At 42.1% G+C, this 22,734-nt stretch overlaps 1 protein-coding gene across 1 annotated transcript in view; it reads right to left on the minus strand.

The window, feature by feature from the left end:
• Nucleotides 1–20,424, minus strand: part of TXNDC11 (thioredoxin domain containing 11) — a 353,597-nt gene extending 333,173 nt beyond the window's left edge. The window contains exon 1 of the mRNA XM_069210328.1: nt 20,167–20,424. Coding sequence (XP_069066429.1) covers nt 20,167–20,291 — 125 coding nt within the window. The 5' untranslated portion in view covers nt 20,292–20,424. The remainder of the gene's footprint in view (nt 1–20,166) is intronic.
• Between the last annotated feature and the right edge of the window lie 2,310 nt (nt 20,425–22,734).

Below are 22,734 nucleotides of genomic sequence, written 5' to 3' on the forward strand. Positions count from 1 at the left end.
TGTCTCTTTGGCTCTCCGCTATGTATGCTGAGCGCCTCAAATGTGAAGGGAGGCAGGGGTCTCGTCCTAGAAGGAACATACTAAACAAGACTAAAACTGGATGGCAGTTACTTATATCTTGGCGTTGGTGCCATAATATCCTATTGCAATCAGGGTCAAATGCTGCCTACGGCTCTAAACAAATTAGAGTACTTTTATGACTATCAACAATGGTACGCCAGATGTTTTCCAAAAGCAACAGAGCAATGGAATTACTATCAATATGTGGATGATCGCCCACCTACAAGTCTAGTGTCAGTAAATCATTGCCCTCTAACAGAGTTAGGTTCTTAGAAACTGCCCAAAAGCAGAAGGACAATTCTAAATTGCCAAGAACTCTGTAGTCATTTGTAGCTTGGACACGCACATGCTTAATGCCATTACGTATCTAGCCAGGTGCAAGTGGAAGTTGGGTTGAGTTGTTGCTATACTTTTGAACAGATAGATTTCAAAACCATACCTATGTTGGCTTAATAAGCAACTGGTGGGGTGACCAGTTATAAACATCACTATCCTCAATGACGTAAGGCCACACTGAAAGTACCGTATTAATAAAACAGTCAGCAAGGTTGGCACAAATTCCTTGACGTTTAGCTAAGAATTTATAGCCAACTGTAGGTTTGACAGCTCATTAAGGACTTTAAAATCCTCCCTTTTCATATTAGAAAAAAGGCTAATAAGGTTAAAAAAAGAAAGGTTTTCTCTTGCTTTCCCCAACAATCTCATATAATCTGGCCATATAAAAACTATGCAATGGCAACCAATATTCCTCATAAATTGAATGGGTTCATGAAAGTACAATCTAACAGTGAGCAATCTAACAGTGAGCAATCTAATAGCACACTTTGAAAATTATATTACATTAGGTTGAAACATTCTTTGTAAATAGTTTGCTTCTTTTAAAGGTTTCCTGTAGATCTCAATATAAATATTTTTAAATAGTAAAATGGTTTTGTTTGTATGCAATTGGACAAGGAATACTACAGGAATATCATTAGGCTGTGATGAGGTTTCCAGGCTGCGACTGATGAATCAACTGTAAGCCAAAACCACTTTGATGACATTAAGAATAGAGGAAACAGAGCTCTGGACATCACCATATCTGATTACCAAATGTTATGTCAATGAAAAAAGTTCAGAATACTGCATTGGAATAATAATCAATTGTGCGACATGAGAATGAAATTTATGGACCAATGATTCATAAAAATGCCAATGCACAGCGATCAGTTTCTCCTTAGCACAAGGCTGATGCGCTATTCGACCTATTCAACCGCCTGTCGTTGGATTTTAAGAAAAGGCTGCTAAGAGAAAGCACAAGGCAACTGGAAGAGACTAAGGCCAGATGTACATAATCATAGGTTTCTGATTTCCTAATAGTGAATTTTAGCGATTTGCTATTAGGAAATCGCAAACAGCAATGTACCATAGTGTGTTTGACACTGTTTTATTGTCAGTGGGTAGCAAATTGACCTGTCTCATCAATATTCATGAGGCAGGTCACAATTTGCGACGACTGGGAATGACCAATAGCCATAGGGATGGTGGCATGCTGGGTCTGCAGAGCACCATGTTTGTGATTGCTTTTTCCATAAAACAATTGTTTTTTTTAAATGCAGCCTGTTTTCCTTAAAGGAAAACGGGATGCATTTCGCTAACAATAATGAAAACTTTTTTTTCATTTTTGGAGAGTAGGCTCTTAAAAAATGTTTGCGCCCACTCTCATAGGGAAAGTGGTCCCTTGTTGCCAGTGCTGACCCAGGACACAGAACCTCAGGAGCACTTGATGTGGTTTGTACATTAAAACATGTAGGTATCCAAGGTTAAAAAAAAAAAATAAAAAAAAAAAACGAAAACATTTCTTTTCATTTTCTAAGAGGAGGCAGTGGTCACTGTGCCACTGGATTCAAGCTAGCCTGGATGATGAGGGGTGATACCCTGAAACAGGTCCCAGGATGCTTGTTTCCGGCCAAGGGAGGGCCTGGCAGTTCGGGCTGGACTGTTCCCATGGGGGGTGGGGTCAAGACTGATTTGCATATGGCTGGGTCCAAACCGGATGGGAATAGTGAGCAACAAATGATGGATTAAACCCAGATCTGCGACTGGGAGTGAATGTTTATTTGTTCCGCATTCCATCCATCATCTGTTCTTTTTTACTTTTAGAAGATAGGCATTTCTCTGTCCTTAAAATTCTAGTGTTTTGCAGCCTGACTCAAATTCACATCTGGGGCAGAGTGACAGCTCCACTTGGTGCATACTTTTCAGACAGCCACAACACAGGAGGAGCTGGGTGTGACAGAAGAGCCATCTGCATACTGACAGTCAATTTGGGGTGGGGAGAAGGAGGCTCATTCACATCTTACATGTCAATAGGCTCTGTCCTGCCATCACACAATGGGCTGACTACCCCCTACTGATGTCTGGAGGCAGGGCTGGGTTGGAAGGGAGTTGTGTCTCACTTGAAAGGGTTCCTCTGAAGCAACCCCTCTCTTCAAAGACAAGTTTGAGTATAAGTATAGGGGCTCTGATCCCATGGCTTGAGGACCACTTTTGGAACTGGGACAGAACCTCTGTCAGAAGGTCTGCTTTGCCACAAAAAAGACTCATCTGGACTGCTTTTCTGCTGATGCCCTGCTGTCTGCTGGGTGGCACAAAGGACTAACTGGAGTGGTTTTCTGCTTGCTGCCAGCTGCTCCCTGACTCTGTTCTGCAAGGACACTGTGGTGCTACAAGTAGAGATCACCCCTAAAACTGCCAGACTGGTTGTGCTGGTCTGCCTGCTTTAGTGTTCCCCTCCAAGTGTTTATCTTGGGATTGTAGTGCCCAGAACTGGCCGTGGGACTGAGTCCGGCCAACCCAGTCATCTTTGTTTTACCATTTCACCTAGTGCGCAGTGAGCGATTTATTGTTCCCCCGCCAGTGGTGAGCACTCTGTATACTCTGGCCCAGGATAAAGGTTTTGCTTAGCACCTCACGCACCACCATTCTAGAAGAAAGGGCATGTTTCTTTGTCCAAGCTGTTCTTTGCAGCCCTTCCTTCTGGAGCAAGTCGCAGCAGGCACGAGCGGAAACCCCAGGACAGCGCAGAAGACCTCCGCGGATGTTATGTGGTGGGTGAAGCCAGATTCACCTGCGAAGGAACCGCTCGATGCGTTGCCTGAAGCAATGTGTACTGCACCCGTGGCGCCTGCACAGAGCGCTTCCTAGTTGCTATCCTTGGAAGAGAGCAGCGCCTTTGCTCTTGCGCCTCTCCCCCAAGGAGAACACCCCCACCCCCTGCAAAGTCCGTTCTACCACGAGTCACCGCACCAAGGAGAGACGCCACGCTAAAGAGTTGTGTTGGCGGCTCTCTCCCCAGCAGCAGCCCACCTCTGATCCTCGCTGAGGAATCACTGAAGCCCATCTGGGTCAGGCACCAAGCGGCCCTAACTATGAACATCCCGAGGGGAGTCGAGTAAAGTTGGGCCCCACCTCCCCCTTGAAAGGGGAGACTATCACAGCGCTACCCGCTCCCAGACGCGGTGCCTCTTAGGCTGGTGCGGCCCCGGGGAAGGATCGGATGGGCCCACCTTTTGAAAACCCTGCTATATCTTTCTAAATGTGGCCTCTGGAAACATAGGGTGACCATATAAGAGTTCAATGTTTTACCAGCAACTAGGTGACCATGCCTAGATAAACTATGGTCTCTGGGAAAATACTGATGGGTCTCTTATAAAGTAATCTCTATGAAATGCGTATTCCCTGCATCTAAGGTGCTGGTCCAATCTTATATACTTTCTACAGTATTTACCAATGTATGTTGCGTTCACCCTGCATTACTCAGAACAGCAAATGATAAATAAGGGATGGATGGCGATCTTAATCTTGCCATGTGTAGGATAATGAGTCTTACCTCAGAGTTGGCCTAATCTGCACAATAATTAGGACTTATGTTATGATTCCTTGTGGTGATTTATGACCTGCGTGGATGCACTTCAGAACCTCAGCCTTTCTCGATCACAGGGCCACATTATGTTGGTCTTCGCATTCTCATCCTACTGAGTTCCATGCAGTGATTGGTTCATATGCACAACATTTATAACTCATGTCATTTGGGTCTTGTTGTGTGTACATTATAGTTTATTCTTACATATTTCTGAGTGGAGTCTCTTTTGTATTTATTGTGTCACTGGTGTGAGTGAGTTGAGCAAAACGCATTACACATGACCTCCGGGGATAAGCCGGACTGCTCTGCGCCAAGCTATTAATGGGTGGGTGGGAGCACACGTTATCTTTGGTGTGTAACTTACTTGCCCTAACTAGAGTGGTGGGTTCTACCTGGCTTAGGTGCATTCCCTAGCCAACCAGAAACCACATATCTAACAGTAATCCTAATTTTAAATTGGTCCACATGCCAACTTCACTGGTGATTCCAAAGTTAGAAGATGGCCTTATCTGACTTTAATTATTAAGAATATACTTAGGACTTTTTTTTGGTGTTGGGATGTCCCCAAATTCGTAGCAATTGATATGCCCTTGAAGGAAGAAGAGACAAAGTGAAATTCCTTGAAGCCTGAATCAGTAGGTCTCACCTAAGCCCTTTACCGAAACACTAACATCGACTATTTCAAACAAAACTCATTGACACCTTTGAAAACAGAAAGAAGTGATAAGAAAGACACACAAGTATCATTTGCCTAGCGGTTTGCATGCAATACCTCATTTTAGTCTTCTTAAAATATTTCTCACGCCAATGCATTTAACAGGGAGATGATGTATACCTTATACCTGAGCCTATTATACTGCCAGATTTTGACACAATTAAATTGAAGACAAATAAAGGTGTAGTGGGTCTGGCAACAGTCTCAAATCAAAAGTATGAACAATAACAAGCCAGTCATTGAACACAATATCAGTATATTGCAGATATTATGTAGACATCAAATAAGCTGATAATTCAGAGACTCAAGAAACATCCTGAATGACGCAATTTTGTTTTTTAATAGCAGAGCCTTTACACGCAAAAAGAATATTTATTTCTGCTGCGGCCCAACTTGCATGTCCGTGATCCATCATGGTACCACAACTATCATTTGGCACCACCTCTTGAGAAATACATTTGGAAGTCCAGTTACCTTTTGTGAGGCAGCTAATAAACCAAGTTGGGATAGCTTAAGAAACAGCAAATATCAACCACAAAGTGAACAGTTACATGCTAAAAGCACATAATTGTGATAATAATTCCACCATATTTCTATAAAAGGGAGGTGGAGGCCTTATGCTGCGGACACCTCTCCCCCATGTATATTCTATGCAACTGCTGTGAGCAAAATCAAGTGTGATGAAACACAGATACTGATGTGGTTCTTCTGCAGTACCATACCTCTCATGTTCTATCCCTGGAACAATATTTTTGGTTTCTCATTTGTCCCCGGACTCTGGTAGAAATGTTGATATTTACAGCGGTGCCGCCTCTTGTATATTTCTGTTATGCACAGACCTCTAGCGAATTATTTGTTTTTTAACATATACAGTTCATGCTCTGTGAGAAAATCCTGTCACATTTTTCTGACCCTGGCCACAGATCTTACATAGTTCAGAAACAGATATCATTAGTTGCTTTATGTCACACAGAACAAGTCAGAACACTAGAATCTACTTTCTACATATGGATGACTATGCCGGCGAAGACTCAACACATTGGCATGTCTTTAACAAAAGCACATCCCATGGGGGTAGATCTTGAATGCATGTCATCTCACAGTAAAATAAATAGATACTTTGAGCTATTTCCAGAGGAGTATGCAAATATACACTGAGAAAAACCCTAGCATTTGCCCAAGGGGAGAATTGCAGCGTTCAGTAATTATGCCAGTGTAATTAATCCGTTGATTAATTTAGTGACCAAAGCTATCTGAGCCTTGGGGATCCATCAGACCACGTACAGGAGATAAGCTGCAACAAAGATATTGCTGCAGGTTAGAGCACCTATTAAGCCAGATTCTTAGGAAAAGCACCAAGTGAACAACCCTACCTTGGATGCTTTCATTTTGCAGTCAAGAACAAAGAAAAAAAAAAAAAAGAAAAGAAAAAAAAAAAAAAGAGTTCAATTTGCAGGATAGAAAGTTCAGGTCTATCACAGGGTTTCTCTATATAACATACAAGCTCTTGGAATGAAAATCATTCTAGCTGCAGCTTGGGACATATTAAATTTCGGCAATGATCCAGATGCACCCATGACATTATGATTGGTAAAGACAAGCAAGGGTCTAAGTTACAGGAGTGTCCCATGTGCAAAAGGGCAAGGAACTGGTTTAAAAGTAGCACTGTCAAGCAAGGACAACTCACGCACTACAGATTTAGTGTAAAGCAGAATACTACTAGCACCTCCTGTGGACTTATGCAAAAAGCTAACAGATGCGGTGAGGAGAGAGGCGAAATCCTAAAGTTTGAGGGTCATTTTTTGCCGGGAGAGATGGTATAACCAGTCGTAACACTGATCCATATATATATATCAATACTGTCCCTCTTTTTAATCTTAGCCACCACCCTTTAACACTTCTCTCTAATTAATAGATGAAGAATATATATATATGTGCATACAGGAGAATAATTATACCCATATGTACAATCCAATCAACACAAGATTAATTGTATTAGCAAGTAAATTACACAAAGAAATTTAAGTGGAAAAACACGGTCAGTAAGAACTGACTCAGGAAATTTTGTGACAGAAATTAGTACATCAAATAATTCACAATTCAACAAAGACACAACATAGCCCTTATAGATGTAATGAGCAATTCACATTGGGTCAAAGTGACAACGTCGACGACATTTCGATCCTTTTAACAATAGTAGGATCACCATCAGGACTAAAACAAAAATATGCCTGAGGGCACTAAATAAAAGGAGAGGGAAAAAAGAGAAAAGAAAACAGAGGAGAGAAGGGAAGAGGAGGGAAAAGAAGAGGGGGAGAAAAAGGGGGACAAATAAGAAGAGAAAAAGAGAGAAAAAGTAAAATTTTATTAAAGTTTAAAAAGGACAAAAAAAAACTAAAAATAAAAAGTGGTACAAAAAATAATTGGGGAAAAAAACATAAAAACCACGGCCAAATTGTGCAAACCAACATGTGTGGAATTGTGTTTTAAAATATAATGAAAAACAGAGTATATACATGTACATGGAAGGGAAACTACATTAATACAGACTGACACTGAGCAGTAAAAAGTTCAAAAAGCACTGTAACATAAAATATGAGAGAAAAAAAATATAGTAAGGTAAGACTAATTGCTATAAAAAAAGTGGAGGTACTACAATCAAATTTTATTACAAGACCGGAGGCTCATATTATACGTTCTTTCCTTACTTTAATAAACACAGCAGCCAAGAAACGACAAATCCCAGAAACCCTGGGAAAAAAAACGACAATATTACGTCACAAAGGGGATAACGAATCACACATCGAGTACGAGTACAATTATCTTGACAGAGAGCAACAAGCCCTCTTTTCTTGCTGCTCGCAGTCAAGATAAGTACTCTGCTCGCTTCATATAGATTTATTTTCAATGTGTTATATGTTTTTTCGTTTATGTTTCAATTAATTGCCTTTTACTATTACCGTTCGAGCCTCGCGCTCGTTTTGAATGTTCTGCTGCGCGTCCTTGCTTTCTGAGGCATTTCGCCTCGTCTTAAACTGCCATTGCACTCCTCAAACGGCTGTTGTGTGCTGCTTCGTTTCTTCTTTGCGAGGCCTCAGGCGGCTTCGTTTTTCGACACTGCTTTCTTTTCACTCTGCTCGGCTGCCTTCCAGACGTCCCCTCTTGCCTCTAGGGGTGTTTCTGGTTCCACAGCAGTTCCTCTCCTGCTCTGCCTCCGCACACGCCCTCTCCTGCCTGGGTTAGGTTAACCCCTGCATCTCTGGTTTCCCTGACAGTTCCTTTTTTCAATAATTTATCATTGTTATTCCCTTTTTATTGGGTTTGGGGGTTTTAATATTATTAATACTATTATTATTTAATTATTCTTATTGTTTTTTATTGCACATTTTTTCCCCTATTACTTCGTAATGTCAGGGGATGAACAAGCTCAATTTTTAAAAGATAATTTGAAGTCCTTTATTAAGGATTCTGTGCACGTTGATGTTTCAGTTTCCATGCTGGATATTCCAAAAAGTTAGAGGCCTCTCTATCTAAGATGTTACAGCCCTCTGGTGATGTTCCTTCAAAAAAAGGGAACGAAACGTGCGGCTCCCTCCCGGGTGCCTCCTAAAGGCGTTTCTATAAAGATTGGGCCTCCTACCCGAGAGGCGAATCCTTCGGGGCTCCCTTCTTCCCCCCTTAATATTACTAACCTCAGGGACACGGACAGTGATGGGGATGATACCCTTGACGCTATTGTCAATGATGATATTTCAGATCACAGGCCTTTGGAGAAAAGGCAGAAAATGTATCCTTCTGCAATTTCATCCCTCGCACTGTCCGATGATTTGGTGGACTAGTTTGGGGAACCCATGTTCGACCCTATGTCGATCCACCACCCTAATTTCTCAGAGTGGTTCCCTTCTGAGCATGTCTCAGACTATGTTTCCTTCTATTTAAGGCATGCTTTAGACATGTCATGCAGGAACAAATTAAAGTCAGAATTTCCCAGACCTTCCCTTCCTTCCAAGGTGGCTGATACCCCCACTATTGATCCGAATATGTTATTTTTCCCCAAGTTCGGAAAGGATCCTAAGAAAGGGGTCGATAGAGCCTGGTCTAACTGCCAGGATAGACTTCTTGATCTAGTTGGTCCTTTGTCAGGGATTTTGGATCTCGCCGAAGAGGCTAGAATGGAGGGCGGTTAGGTGGATCCTGAGACTCTTTCCAATTGGGCGCAAAGGGCAATTTGCGTGCTTAGCAACACCAATGCTTACATCTCTCAAGAACGACGCAAGAGCCTTTTACTTAAAACGGACCCTAAGTTGAGTTCCTTGGTGACCAAAGAAGAAGGACCTAAAGCTGAAGGTCTTCTCTTTGGAGACTCCTTCATCAAAGAAATTAGTAGATACGTCTCAACCTTTGCTATTGACAAGGCCCAGTCTTCCATGAAGAAATATTTTTCTCAACGGGTTTTTGGCAGGGCCGGCAGAGGAAGGAGTCGCTTTGCCAGCCATCATGCATCCCGAGGACAATACCTCAACTGAGGTTCCACCAACCAAGACTCCTATCAGGGATACAAACCCCAGTTTTATCCCCGACGTTTCCGTGAAGGCCGCAGCAGGGGTTTCAAACCCAAGGGTGATCAACTTGCAGGTAAGAACTTTCAGTTCTGGCCTTCCTCCAGTAGGAGGCAGACTAGCAAGCTGTTTAAATGCTTGGTTGTCTCTCACGTCGGATCCCTTGGTTATACAAACGGTCCAGGGTTATTGCATAGAGTTGTATCAACGTGCCACCCAGAACCATCTTCCTCAACCTCTTTATTTTTCAAACGACCAGTTTCTGTTGGTTCAGTAGGAGATACAAGCTTTACTGGCGAAACAGGCCATAGAAAGGGTCTCCTTCGATCCTTCAGGTTTCCTGAGCACTATATTTATTGTCCACAATAAAAACAACAAACATCGTCCAGTCATAAATTCAAAACTGTTCAACGATTTTGTAGTATATCGTCATTTCAAGATGGAGACTATCCTTAATCTCAGGGACCTTTTCCTTCAGGGTGATTGGTTGGTCCGTCTTAACCAAGATTCTCAAACCAGTAGTTGCCTTCCTCAAAGGTCAGGATGTCAGGATCATCGTCTATCTAGACAACTTCCTTATAATGGCCCAGGACAGGTCCCGTCTCTTGGCTCCTCTAGGTCTTTGTCAGAATCTTTTGTTAAGTCTAGGTTTCCTCATCAACCCTCAGAAGTCGGTTCTCGTACCTGCTCAGCAATTGGAATTTCTGGGGTTTTTAGTGAATACAGTCGATTCGATTCTTTAACTTCCTCAACTGAAAGTAGATTTGATAAAGAAAGTGATTCATCACGCCTTATCCATTTCCCGCACCTCCCTCAGGTCTTTGGCTCGGCTGGTGGGCCTTCTCTCTTCCTCCATTCAGGCCATTTTTCCAGGGACTCTACATTACAGGGCCCTTCAAAGAATAAAAATCCGTCCTCTTCATCAAGGTCTTGCTTCCTCAGACCCAGTTGTTTTGGATTCCGAATCCAGAGAGGAACTCCTTTGGTGTCTCAGTCACTTAGATGCCTGGAACGGGAGAACAATGTTCTCTGCCGCCCCAGATCTTGTCTTGGAGTCAGATGCAAGTCTGACAGGTTAGGGGACAAGATGCGGTCAACTCTCGACTGGGGGTTCATGGTCTGCTCTGGAGTCAACACTGCACATCAATTGTTTAGAGATGCTTGCAGGTTCCTTTGCCATCCAGTCCTTTATAAAAGGCAGGTTAAGGTGCACGGTGCTACTCCGGATGGACAACCTGTCAGCGGTCAGGTACATAAATCGATTGGGCGGTACCAGATCCAGACCTCTGGCTTTACTGGCCAGAAGCCTGTGGGCATTCTGCCTGCAGAAGAACAGATCGGTGAGGGCAGAATATCTACCGGGCCAACTCAATGTCGTGGCCGATTGGTTTTCCAGGCATATTTACGACTCAAGCGACTGGCATCTGCATCCTTCTGTTTTCAATCATCTTTCTTCCATCTTTGGCATAATGTCGTTAGACCTCTTTGCTGCCCGTCTCAACACACAACTTTCTTCCTTTTTCAGCTGGAGACCAGACCCTTTGGCTATGGCCACGGATACCTCCCTTCAGTCATGGCCCCCTTCCCTCCTCTACGCCTTCCCTCCATTTCTTCTTATTGCTCGTGTTCTAGCACAAGTATGCAGACAAGAGTCATGCCTCATCTTGATCACTCCCTTTTGGCAGTCCCAACCTTGGTAACCAATCCTACTGGAGCTAACCTTGGATTTCCCTGTGTTGGTTCCTCCCTTTCCCAATTTACTCTTGAACACCCAGGGTCTTCCGCATCCCCTGGTCATAGAGAACGCCCTTCATCTCATAGCTTGGAGGGTTTCGGGGCTTCCTGGAGAGCCCCAGGAATTTCCGAGGAAGCTATCCATTTTATCCAACAGTCCTGGGCTCCAGGCACAACAAAGGTCTATAGGTCGGCCTGGTTGGCCTGGTGTAGCTGGTGTTTGGACAGGGATTCAGATCCTGTTTCGGCGGATGTAACCTTGGTGGTCATTTCCTTGCCTCTTTAGCATCTCAAGGTAAAGCTTATCGGACTATTAATACATAAAGGTCAGCAATCTCTTCAGAACATATCAAAGTGGCATGAAGACCTATTGGCGAACATCCATTAGTCTGCCGACTTTTGAAGGAAGTACATTTTGTTAAACCTCCAACTCCTAAATACAATGTCATGTGGGATGTTAGTACTGTACTTCGTCTTTTTAATGCATGGCCAGATAATGCTGAGTTGTCGCTCAAATATTTGTCTGCCAAGTTGACGATGCTTTTATGTTTGGTATCTATTAAACGTGTTTCAGCTGTAAATACTTTAGATGTCTCCTCTTTCCGTTATTCCTCGTTGGGCGTTAACTTCCAGGTCAGTAGATGCACCAAAACTAATTTAGCATCTGTGTATTACCCATTTTTCCCCTCTCAACCTACGCTGTGTGTTGGTAACTGTTTGAGGACTTACGTTTCTCGAACTGCAGATCTTAGAAGCATTTCCTCTTCCCAGTTACTTATTCCCCTTCAGAAACCACATAAGCCTGTGTCTGCTCCCACTTTGGCCCGTTGGAGTAAATGGCTCATGTCCCTAGCGGGTATATCTACCCTTTCCTTTGGTGCCCATTCGGTGAGAAGGGCTGCAGCCTCTCGCACCTTTTGGGTTACACGATATTCTCAGATCAGCAGATTGGTCAAACGTTAACACTTTTAGAACATTTTACTGTAAAACTCTTGATCACCCATTGGACAATGTTATTTCCTTGCTTTGAACTTGCATAATATGAGCCTCCGGTCATGTAATAAAATTGAGATTTTCCTAGCCTTGGTGTCTGAAAGGCTAGATTTTATTAAAGACACAGAGGCAAGTATTATCCCACTGCAATTTCATTAACCCTCTCTGTTATTTCCTCCGCAGTTCCTCTACCTTCAAACAGCTCTGCTACATCCGGCCGACTCTCATTCAGGTTCTGTGTGTCTGGTATCGTCACATAGAGCTTCCTGGTTGCCAGTTCATCCTGCTTCATTCTTGATGGATTCCTTTATGGATTTTCTATTCGCCCTTTTGACTTCATATTTGGTTCAGGATTTGGCCCTTGAATTATTCTTCTGACTGACTCTCGCAAGAAAAGAGGGCTTGTTGCTCTCAGTCAATATAATTAGACTCGTACTCGATGTGTGATTGGTTATCCCCTTTGTGACGTAATATTGTTGTTTTTTTCCCAGGGTTTCTGGGATTTGTAGTTTCTTGGTTGCTGTATTTATTAAAGTAGAAAAGAATGCATAATACTCGCCTCTGTGTCTTTAATAAAATCTAGCCTTCAGACACCAAGGCTAGGAAAATCTCAATTTGGTACCGCACTCACCATAATATTAGGACACAACTAATAAACTTCATAGATGGACATCTGTGAAAATAACAGTCATGTCAACCCACATGCTAAAGACCCAAAAGAAATGGTGAGCAACCTTAGAATAATAAGGAACCAAGAATATTGAAGGGATTAAGTAAGTGCTCTTAATAGAATCGGGATTGGGCAATGCTGATGTTAACAGGCCGGGTGTTCAGACAAAATGCCAGCTGCAAGTGTGATCCACAGTACAGAAAGCGAAAAGGGACTACTATAAAAAGAGGGGCTGAAAAGAATTACTGTCACAGCCAACTTTTTTATAGCAATTAGTCGTACCTTACTATATTTTTCTCTCTGACATCTTATGTTACAGGTAGAAGTGCTTTTTGAACTTTTTACTGCTCACTGTCAGTCCGTATCAATGTAGTTTCCCTTCCATGTTCAGGTATATTCATGCTTTTCCCTTGTTGTTTATAACACCACCACCCTTTAACACAGCGAAACAAATCTCTCCCACACAATAGCCTCTCTTTTTTTATTACCGAACCCTCAAACTTTTTCAACACAAAATGGCATTACGAAGGTTTTTTTTTTTTATATAAAACTCAACTACAAGTTTTCTTGGGTAATAGTAGATACCTGGTGAAATTGAACACTACAAGTTTATACTGACTGTTAAAGTTCATTCCACCTCCTAATATCTGAAGAATTCTAAACTAGTTCAGAAGGACCTTAAAGGTCTTGAAAGTAAAAACAGTACATTTCACATAACATAGACAAGGAATAAAGTCAAGCTCTTAATAATCTTAAAAACAACACAGACTGGACCATTAAACCGGCGGACAAAGAGGGTGGAGTGGTGATCTTAGATACTAACAACTATAATAATGACAGACGAAAATTAAACACCACCACCCACTATGGGAGATTACTGGGGGACCTTCTCATTGAACCTGAAACAAAACAAAGTTTTAGATTACCAAAACAAGAACAACTAGAGGGCCATATTAGCTGCAAGAAATGTCAATTTGAAGTAAAATATCTAGACATACCAGGAATATACATCCTCCTATAATCTACAAAAACCCAGGCTTCCCACTCAGGAGACCCATTAGTTTAGGTTGTGGTTCTGTCCTCTAGATGATATATAAATGTGTGGATTTTTTTAATTAAGGAATTTACTCCCAAAACCTAATCCTATATCAGAAACAGTACCCACTTCATCAATCAGATAGAAAACCAAGCATTTAATTGAATCAGCAAATTATTAGTCATTCTAGACATCAAACAATTATACACCAACTTTCTCCAGGCAGAAGCATTAAAAAATGTGCTAGTCCCCAGACAACAGACATATTGTATTCCTACAGACTTTACTGTGGTTAATTTCAGCTTTCAAAATGACCTTTTACCACACGTCAAGGAGGCCGCAATGGGAGCTTCCTTCACTCAAAATCTAGTAGATATTTTGCTGGACAATTTAGAACATCAATTGATCTATCAAGAGACCAATTCTTTCTTTTTCAACATTGGATGTTGGTCTCACTATCTTTGTGAGGTTTTTATGATCTGCTCTGATACCAACTGACTACTTGCCACCTTCCTTGTTTTGATTGAATTGGACATTCAAGGATGCCTTTTTCAAAGAAGATGAAGTCTTGGACACCATCCTAAATAGGTTCTATCCCAAGGCGCTGATCAAGCACGCCATTAACAGGGCACTTTATTGCCTGTGAGACACATTAGTGGCACCGAAATCTAAAATACTAAAGAAGAATAAATGTATCTGTATGTCCACAGTTAGTCGAGCTTCCAAATCAGCTTGTACCTTGTAAAGAGCACTAAAAGTTACTGAGATGTTTTGTTGAGAGGTAAAGTGAATCTTCCTGCCACTTCTTTGTGAATTAAAACACACTTGCAATCTTTTGGAAACCATCTAGTAGAAGTTTATAGACCACACATAACTAACCACACCATTACTGCCTGATGGGGATTACCACCAGTATTAGGACACCATATGTGTTGCAATGATGCAGCCTATGTACTTAACTTCAACTTTAAATTCTGAAATTATGATTCTCAATTACTTCTATTAAGATTCCATACACACTGTAACAACAACGATGACAGAATTTAGTATTATAAGCAGCCATATAAAATGCAATACACTTAGGAAAACATTACAGGTATAGTACAATCACATGTGCTCAATGTCAGATTTTAAGGAACTTGCATCACTGTTTCAACTCCCCATGTGGTCATTCTGGGGACATTAAGGCCTGGTAGTCATGAATGATAGCCTACAGGTCAGCCAAAAGAAGACTGGATTATGCACTTTTCAGTTGTAAAAATAAATACAGAGAGAAAAACGTATTGTCTTCCATCTGTTGGTGTGTGTACAAATTCAGTAAAACAGAAAACTAGGTGCTCTCATCACAATAATGATGGATTAGAGCCCACGAGAAGCCTGAGGTATGTGGGATCTAAATGCTCAAATCAATCAACCTGAATATCCCTAAAGGTCAGTCAACCGTGCGGGAACTATTCTAGGAAGGGCTACATGTCACGTCTCTCAATCGCCTCATACAGTACAAGAATGGTCAGAGTAGTTTGGCAGAAACAATGCCATGAGTTGGTGTTGTTGGCAGCCTACAGCCATGGTGTTAACAGTGTATGCTTCCTGCTCTCCAATTCATATAGATTTCTCTAGACCTACTATATGTGGTGACTTGAATTACAAAGATACTTCCAATAAGGCCATCTCAAATGCACAGTAAGGCTAGCAGTCTTCTGGCTTACATGCTAGAAGTGAGAGAACAAGGTCATCAGCAGCACACAGCAAGTTAACAGGAAATTGTACTTCAGTCAAGCTACTCCCTTAACACCACATAAGGCCTCAGACCCTAAATCTAGAGACCATACCTGAGCCAGGGACCACCTGCGATAGGGTATCATCCACACAGTACACAACTCTTCCATCTTTCAAGTGCCAGACCAGCAGGTTTGAGCCAAAAGCCCTGCAACAAATGCATCTGGATCTTAGAACGATGAGGAATTGCATTGAATTAGGGCTCCATTTAGCATGAAAGAACAGCATCACCAGGGAAACCCTTGACATAATTCAAGACTGGGCCTCACTTTACAGTTCGATGCCTGCACAGAAAGATGAGGTTTTGAACCTGGTCCAATTAAACTTGATGGAGCATTTCCAGGCCCTCAGCAACCTACCGCAAACTTTTTTCTTTAGAAGTTTTCCTTTAGAAGGACTTATTGGAGACCTCAACTTGTAATACATTTACATCACGTTTGAAAAAGAATAAATCTTTGTCACGGTGAAGCCTAAAATGACTCCATCAATTAAAGCCATATACTGCCTCCCAGGTAGCCTTTAGATTTGCTGTTTAACCAACTGCATATATTCACTTTTCTTTCAAGTAGCAGGTGCCCTGGCAAACAAGCGTGTGTCTTCTTTCCCTGTCTATCGCCACCTTTCCTTCACAGTACAGGATAGGCCCCTACTGTTCTCTTTCAGCTAGAAGCACCTCAAGGTCATTACTAACTGTTCAGGACTGATTATTCTGTACCCAAAAGTGGGGCAACTTTTTTTTGTAAAAGTAAAAAAGAGTGGGACTGTCATTCCCAACACATCCTGCCCACTTCAACCACTGGCTATGGACTTTTCCATTAAGGCACCACCTCAATCACTGATAAAAGTGTGACAAGAAGCAGGGCACATTGGGGAAGCACTTAAAAAAATAGAAGCCAATGGTGAAGTAGGGCATGTACCCACAAAAAAAGAAAATGTGAGGGGAGGCAGGAGCTCAGAGGGGCCCAAATAAAACGTTTAAGCAGAAACGATTGGTAGGGCCCAAAGCACCCAACCTACCTTATTTTCCAAATTGCAGGGTGTCTCAGCGAATGAGTGGCCTGTCTGTATTTCTGCTGTCTACCTGCCACGAAATTAAAAGCCAAACTGGATGAGAAAGGGCCCAAAAATGAACAAGTAGAACGTGAAAATGTGTTGTCTTGTACAAAGACCAACAGCAGGGGTAACAGCCACCTATTAGGACTATGTGGAGGGGAGAAACAATGCTACAGATGGAAATATGGTTAAACATGCTTCTCTTTCATAAACCTCTAACATATACACACCTAAGCACAGCATCCATGTCCACTTATTGAGGCAGCAGCACTCAGAACATCACTCATAACTCCAAACTCTTCCGTCATATGATAAGCTGGATCTGCATTAACTCTTCCAGTCATGCATGTATGATAGGACTTCAAACAAAACTGACAATCTACAAATCCACACAAGGGACAGAAGCATGTCATACAAATGTGAAACACCACGAAAAATAATACTGTAGGTGTGGACTGAATTGTGAGTTCACAATCATGGTAACCGATAGCCTAAGCCTGTAACATATGAAACCCGAGAGAGACGTATGCTAAGGTCTAAAATTTATATTGCTGGGGGTTCTCTTTTTTTTCATTTCCACTAAGCAACAGTCTTTGCAGGTTCTATAAAACATTCAGTACCTGCAGCTCCTCAATTTGAAAGGGAGAATACTATTACTTTTCAGCAGGAACACCCTACTTTCAAAGAGAAAGTGGACGAGCCAACTGATTTAAATGGAGAGCCAAGCCAGAGGCAAGCTAATGGTCTGGCTCAGATTTCAGAGCCCATACACAAGCTAAGCCCCGAAAATGTTTGCTATACAAATCACACAACATACCTCACATAAAATATGATAAAGCCACTTCAAAATTCAAGAAAGTGTATTTTCTTAACATCTGAATCTTTGATATTAATAAATCGCGTTATCACTACACCAAGTAGTTATTAAAAGTGATAGTTTTTAAACACTGACCCTTAGTGATCTAAGAGGCAAGACAATTGCCATGTAACACTGTACGTGACCAAAATTATTATGAAGCAACATTATAGTCTATTACATCAAGCGCTTAAGGTTTTTGTACAACTGGTATTCTGAACTCACATGATTGAAAAAGCTTTTGTACGCGATAATGAAGAAAAGGTTTTGGTAAACTACGTACACATTAAGCGGGGAAGCCTCGATTTATCCATATTTTCAGGTTTCACTTTTGCACAAATCAGCCACGAAATTGTATCTATTTGTCTTTCCTTAAGGTATGGCTTTGTTTTTACCTCTGTGCATTTTTCTATAGTTTTATGCAGCGTGAACTCGACCCTTTAGGTATCTGAGTGTATCACATGAGCATTTGGTTAAATTAGAAACTCACATTCATTGCACATAGGCAGGGAGAAATTAAGTCATTTGTCAAGAGTCACAGGATGTTGAGCCGATGACGAGATTCGAACCTGGTCAGCAGTTCTGGTCGTAATGCCACATCCACGGTAGAAGGGAGCGGGCAGACAGAGGACACACGAAAGCACAGCTTGTTAAGGGTTTGAGGTTCCAACAGAAACTCGAGCTGAGCCAGATCCAGGCTTCAGGCTTGAGATTTCAGTGGCTCCCTCACCTCTATCGGAAAGTGCAGGCATCTCTCAGTAGAGAAAAAAGGAACGCTGGAAAGAATGCATTCTTGCATCACAATATTTTTCGAGGAAGCACTGTCCTTCAAGCATTTTTTAAATCATAGTATATCACAGTTTATGTAACGGTTCAGGGTATAAAAATGAAGTTGAACGCCACAATGAAAAACCTTAGAAGTCCATGTTAAGCAGCATACAACTATTTGAAACCGGTTTTATCCATTTTACTTGGCAAATAGTTCTGCAAGAGTAAACAAGTTCACAGCTCATTTCAATTTTTCACAAGATTAGACTATCCACAAACTAATCCTGTGATGTTGAGGTTCGCGTTGTAAGCGAAATAGAACTTGAATTTTGTATGAGGGCCTCTATAGCTTCAGAAACGCATTTCTTAGGTAACCAGGACTTAATAAAACATCACTTTGCCCAGTGGTCGAAGTGGGCGGGATCTGAGAGGCATGATGTGCCCATACTTTTTTATTTTTTTTTGCTTCATAAAAAACACCTACTTTCTTGTGAAAAGACAACCGCCCTGGGACGGTTAATTCCGACAGTTGAAATGGTTCAGTTTAAGTGTGAGGCAGGAAGCCTCCTTTGCTCTGAAACCAAGGACGGCACAGACAGCTATACAAGCCTTCTTTCCAAGGTGTCTGCATGCCTGAAAAAAATGTAAATATGCCCAACTGATAAATCTGCAATGGTAATGGGTGCCTGGAAGCCAGTATAGGATTTAATAGATGGAATCGCTTGAATCTTCCCGATGCATACATTTATTCTTTTTTATAGGTATTGTAACGGAGCTACCAGCTAGTCTTTGAAGCGTGTGCTTTTTGAAGACAGTTATGAAAAACGGTAATATGTACAATCTGGGTCTAAAATCAAAATTTTAGAAGCTCACCCTGGCCTCTCAGCAGCAGAGTGGGGACTTTAAAGAACTTTGGCAACCGTTCTTACGTATTCTATCCGGGGAGTTTTCAGAGATGACTTGTCCAACTTATCTGAGAGTTCTGAATTTGAATTGATTCCGGGGGAGTGCATCTACAAGGGGATGTTTATACTGGACTAGAACTATATGGTAAAAGAGCCTGAGATCGTTTGATTTATGCATTGTCAGCCAGCAGTGGGGAAACATAGTTGTTTTATATATTTAATCTTCTTTTTCTATTGTTCTGCATGGAGTAAGGTAATAACGTGCCTTTTGGCAATATTGTGATGTAGTGCATGTGTGATGTTCTATAATTGAAAATGTAATAAACAGATTTGATCCATAAAATCAAAATTTTGGAAGCACTTGTCTTATCCTTAACCTTATGGGGTATTTTGTAGCAGCCTATCTTATACAGTGTGTAATGCAAGTTTAATATAACGAAATGCACGTTCACACTGCTTTCTGTCAAACGGGGACCTTGTAACACTAAACCTACACGTCACTATTCTCCACTTCACCAGCCAGGATTCAATTCAGTGGCTCTCTGGTGCAGTGGATTAAATAACAGAAGTTTCGTTGTGTACACCTGTGCATCTCCCACCGATTAAGATAACGCATTTAATGTTAATTTAAACTGCGCGTTATTTTATATGTAGTTACCAGAAGTTTAAAGACCGCAAAAAGTTACAGAACATTTAGTTTTTTTACCCACGCCTTTGACCATATCCGCAAGCTCATTCACCTCGTTCCCCACTGTGCGTAGCATTACAGTTCACATACTTTTTGAATGCACTTCATCCACTGACTTCGTCCCATTTTTTGTGCTCTTTCAAGCGGCATTGAGCATCCCCGGCTCCCTCGCTACAATGTTCTCTAAGCACAGCATGTACGCATGATTTGCTTAGAAGTTTACCGCCTATGCAATTCCAGTGACTCCTTATATCTAAATGGCCAGTCTCTCTTCATTACAGTCTAGCCTCTTCCCTTGCTGACCAATAGTTTCTCCACTCTAGTTTCATTTCTTCCGCTCATAAACTCAGTAGGAGTTATTTCTTTCCAACGTCTCTCTTGTGTACTATGCCCACTTTCTCATCACTCCTCAAATCTCCAAACTACCCCTGGAAACTCCTCCTCACCTGCAAGTAAACCTGAGGGCTACAATGAGGGCGCAGCTCAGGGCGACGGCCCCACACAAGAGATCCGGTCTTCGGGCCATCTGGGACAGCACCCGCTTGCAGTGAAGCGGGCTCAGCCTCTGCATGCCGACTTCACATGTCTAGCCGTACCGATAGCAGGGGAGTGTCACCTCCGGCGGAGGGCCGGGCGATCCCGGTCACGGGGGCGGGGACCCCAGTGACAGCTCAGGGCAAGCACTTGTCCCAGGCTCACGCCATGGACACAAAGAACGGACAACAAACTTAAAGCCCCCATGCGTGATTGTTAATATGGTGGCCATGTTACATTTGACTATTTGTTTATGCTGCCTATAGAAATACCCGGGGTAGACGCGTCTCGCACACACTAAGTTTATATATTTAATACTGTTTTCCAACACCTTATTGCTGCAGATGGCGTTGCATGCAATTTCGAAATTTAGCAGAATTTTGTTTAAACGACAATCGCTAATATGAGAAAGAACCGCCAAAAGTAGATATGGTGATTGAAAATTAGATAAATAGCGTGTATACCACAATCCTAACAGTAAGCTTGCAATTGCCAATTTTCAAAACAGCAGACATGGTCACAAAGAACTGATGTAAGGGGCTTAGCAGTCGTCATTTTTCGGTGTTTTGATGTCATTGTCCTTCTTCCACATTTACAGAGAGACAGTTAATCAGTCAGATACGATAGACTTGGAGCCGTAGGAGAGGACGCGCTGGAGTGACGTGGCCGCGCAGGGTTCGTCGTGTAGTAAGACTGGGTAACGCAACGAAATAAAAGTAGGACTGTCATGGTTATTTTATTGCAAGTACCCTCAACGCCATGGTCATGCTGTGAAAGTGTATGGTTTAATACGATGTATTCCAATTCTGCCTGGAACGGAGGCGAGGATAGGGTGACCACCTGGCATTGATGCAAATTCTGGACAGGACTGTAAAAAATTCAGGACAAAGGGTCAAAATTCAGGACAAAAATTCAGGACAAAGGGTCAAAATTCAGGACACAAATTCAAGAACAGATGTCAGTTTTACAGTCACACACAAGGGATGCCATGCCTCACTATGTTGTCAGTGAATTTATTTACTGTTTAACATAGCACTATTTATTCACTGTGGTCTTTTTGTGATTGCCTCCTGGTATGCTACATTCAGGTGTCACATTACGTCCTTGTTCAGTAGTAAATTAATGCCCTTCAGTACTGCGACAAGGCCATCACCCCTACCCAAATCTACCCAATCTTTCTTGAGGAGAAAGTAACAGCTAATTTTTTATAATGTTTCTGAACGTTTTAAAACCCCTGGCAAACAGTTTGGGAAACATTAAGGTAATTAACCTTATGTAAGTTTAAACACATTGAACAAAAACATCTAGCTTACCCCAACCACCCATGGACTTTCAATCGAAAAAAAAATATAAAGAAGCAGGGCAGATGGTGTGGCCGACAGTCTCACACCTAATGTCAGGATGTGAGGAAGCCACAACTTGTCTGTAGTCTCACAGCACTAGAGTGTATGCCTCGGACTCTACATTTATCTCACACTGCTCCACTCTGCATTACTGCACTCTCTGCCACTCAATTGTATGCCACTCCACTCCACTGCACTCTATGCTACACTACCCCATGCCACTCTATGCCACTGCACTCTGTGCCAATACACTCTAAACAACTGCACTGTACGCCACTGCCCTCTACTCTGCACCACTGTACTCTACGCCACTCTGCTCCACTCAACATCACTGCACTGATTCTACGCTGCAACATTGCACTCTCCGCCACTGTACTGTACACCAATCTACTCTGTACTACTGCACTCAATGCCACTGCACTCTGTGCTACTCTTCTCTGCTTCACTCCACTATACGCAACTGTACTCTACAGCACTATACTCTACTCTGCACTGCACCACTCTACACTACGCCACTGCACTCTCTGCCACATGAGTCTACTCTGCACTCTATGCCACTGCACCACTCTACACTACTGCACTCCCTGCCACTCTATTGTATGCCACTCTATTCCACTGCACTCTGTGCCACTCTACTCTGTCCCACGCCACTCCATGCCACTGCACTCTAAACCACTGCACTCTATGTCAATGCACTCTAAAAAACTGCACTGTACTCTGCAACACTGGGCTCTACGCCACTGCTCCTATGCCGCTCTACTCCACTCCACACCACTATGCCATTAACTTTTAGCAGCCACTCTGAGGTATAATATGGCTAAAACATATTGGCAAAGCCAATAACTCTTGCGCAGACGAGACCTATTGGCTTTGCCAGTGTTTGTTAGTACTATGAGGTACCGAGGCCCCTGGAAGAACTGTGAATGTGTAAGCCCGTATTTTAAACATGCACTTGACGCTTCGTCAGGGATAGTAAGCGCTATATAAATACAATTACATCATAATATAGGCTGCTACAAAATGCGCAAATACATTTCGGTTAAATATTAAAAAAAGTACTTCTCAAATACAGATTTGAATAATATACAGTTTATACATGCACTAACGTTTTTTTAGAACACTCCATCAAAACCACAC

This window comes from Pleurodeles waltl, chromosome 10 (genome assembly GCF_031143425.1).
Source record: "Pleurodeles waltl isolate 20211129_DDA chromosome 10, aPleWal1.hap1.20221129, whole genome shotgun sequence".
NCBI lineage: Eukaryota > Metazoa > Chordata > Amphibia > Caudata > Salamandridae > Pleurodeles > Pleurodeles waltl.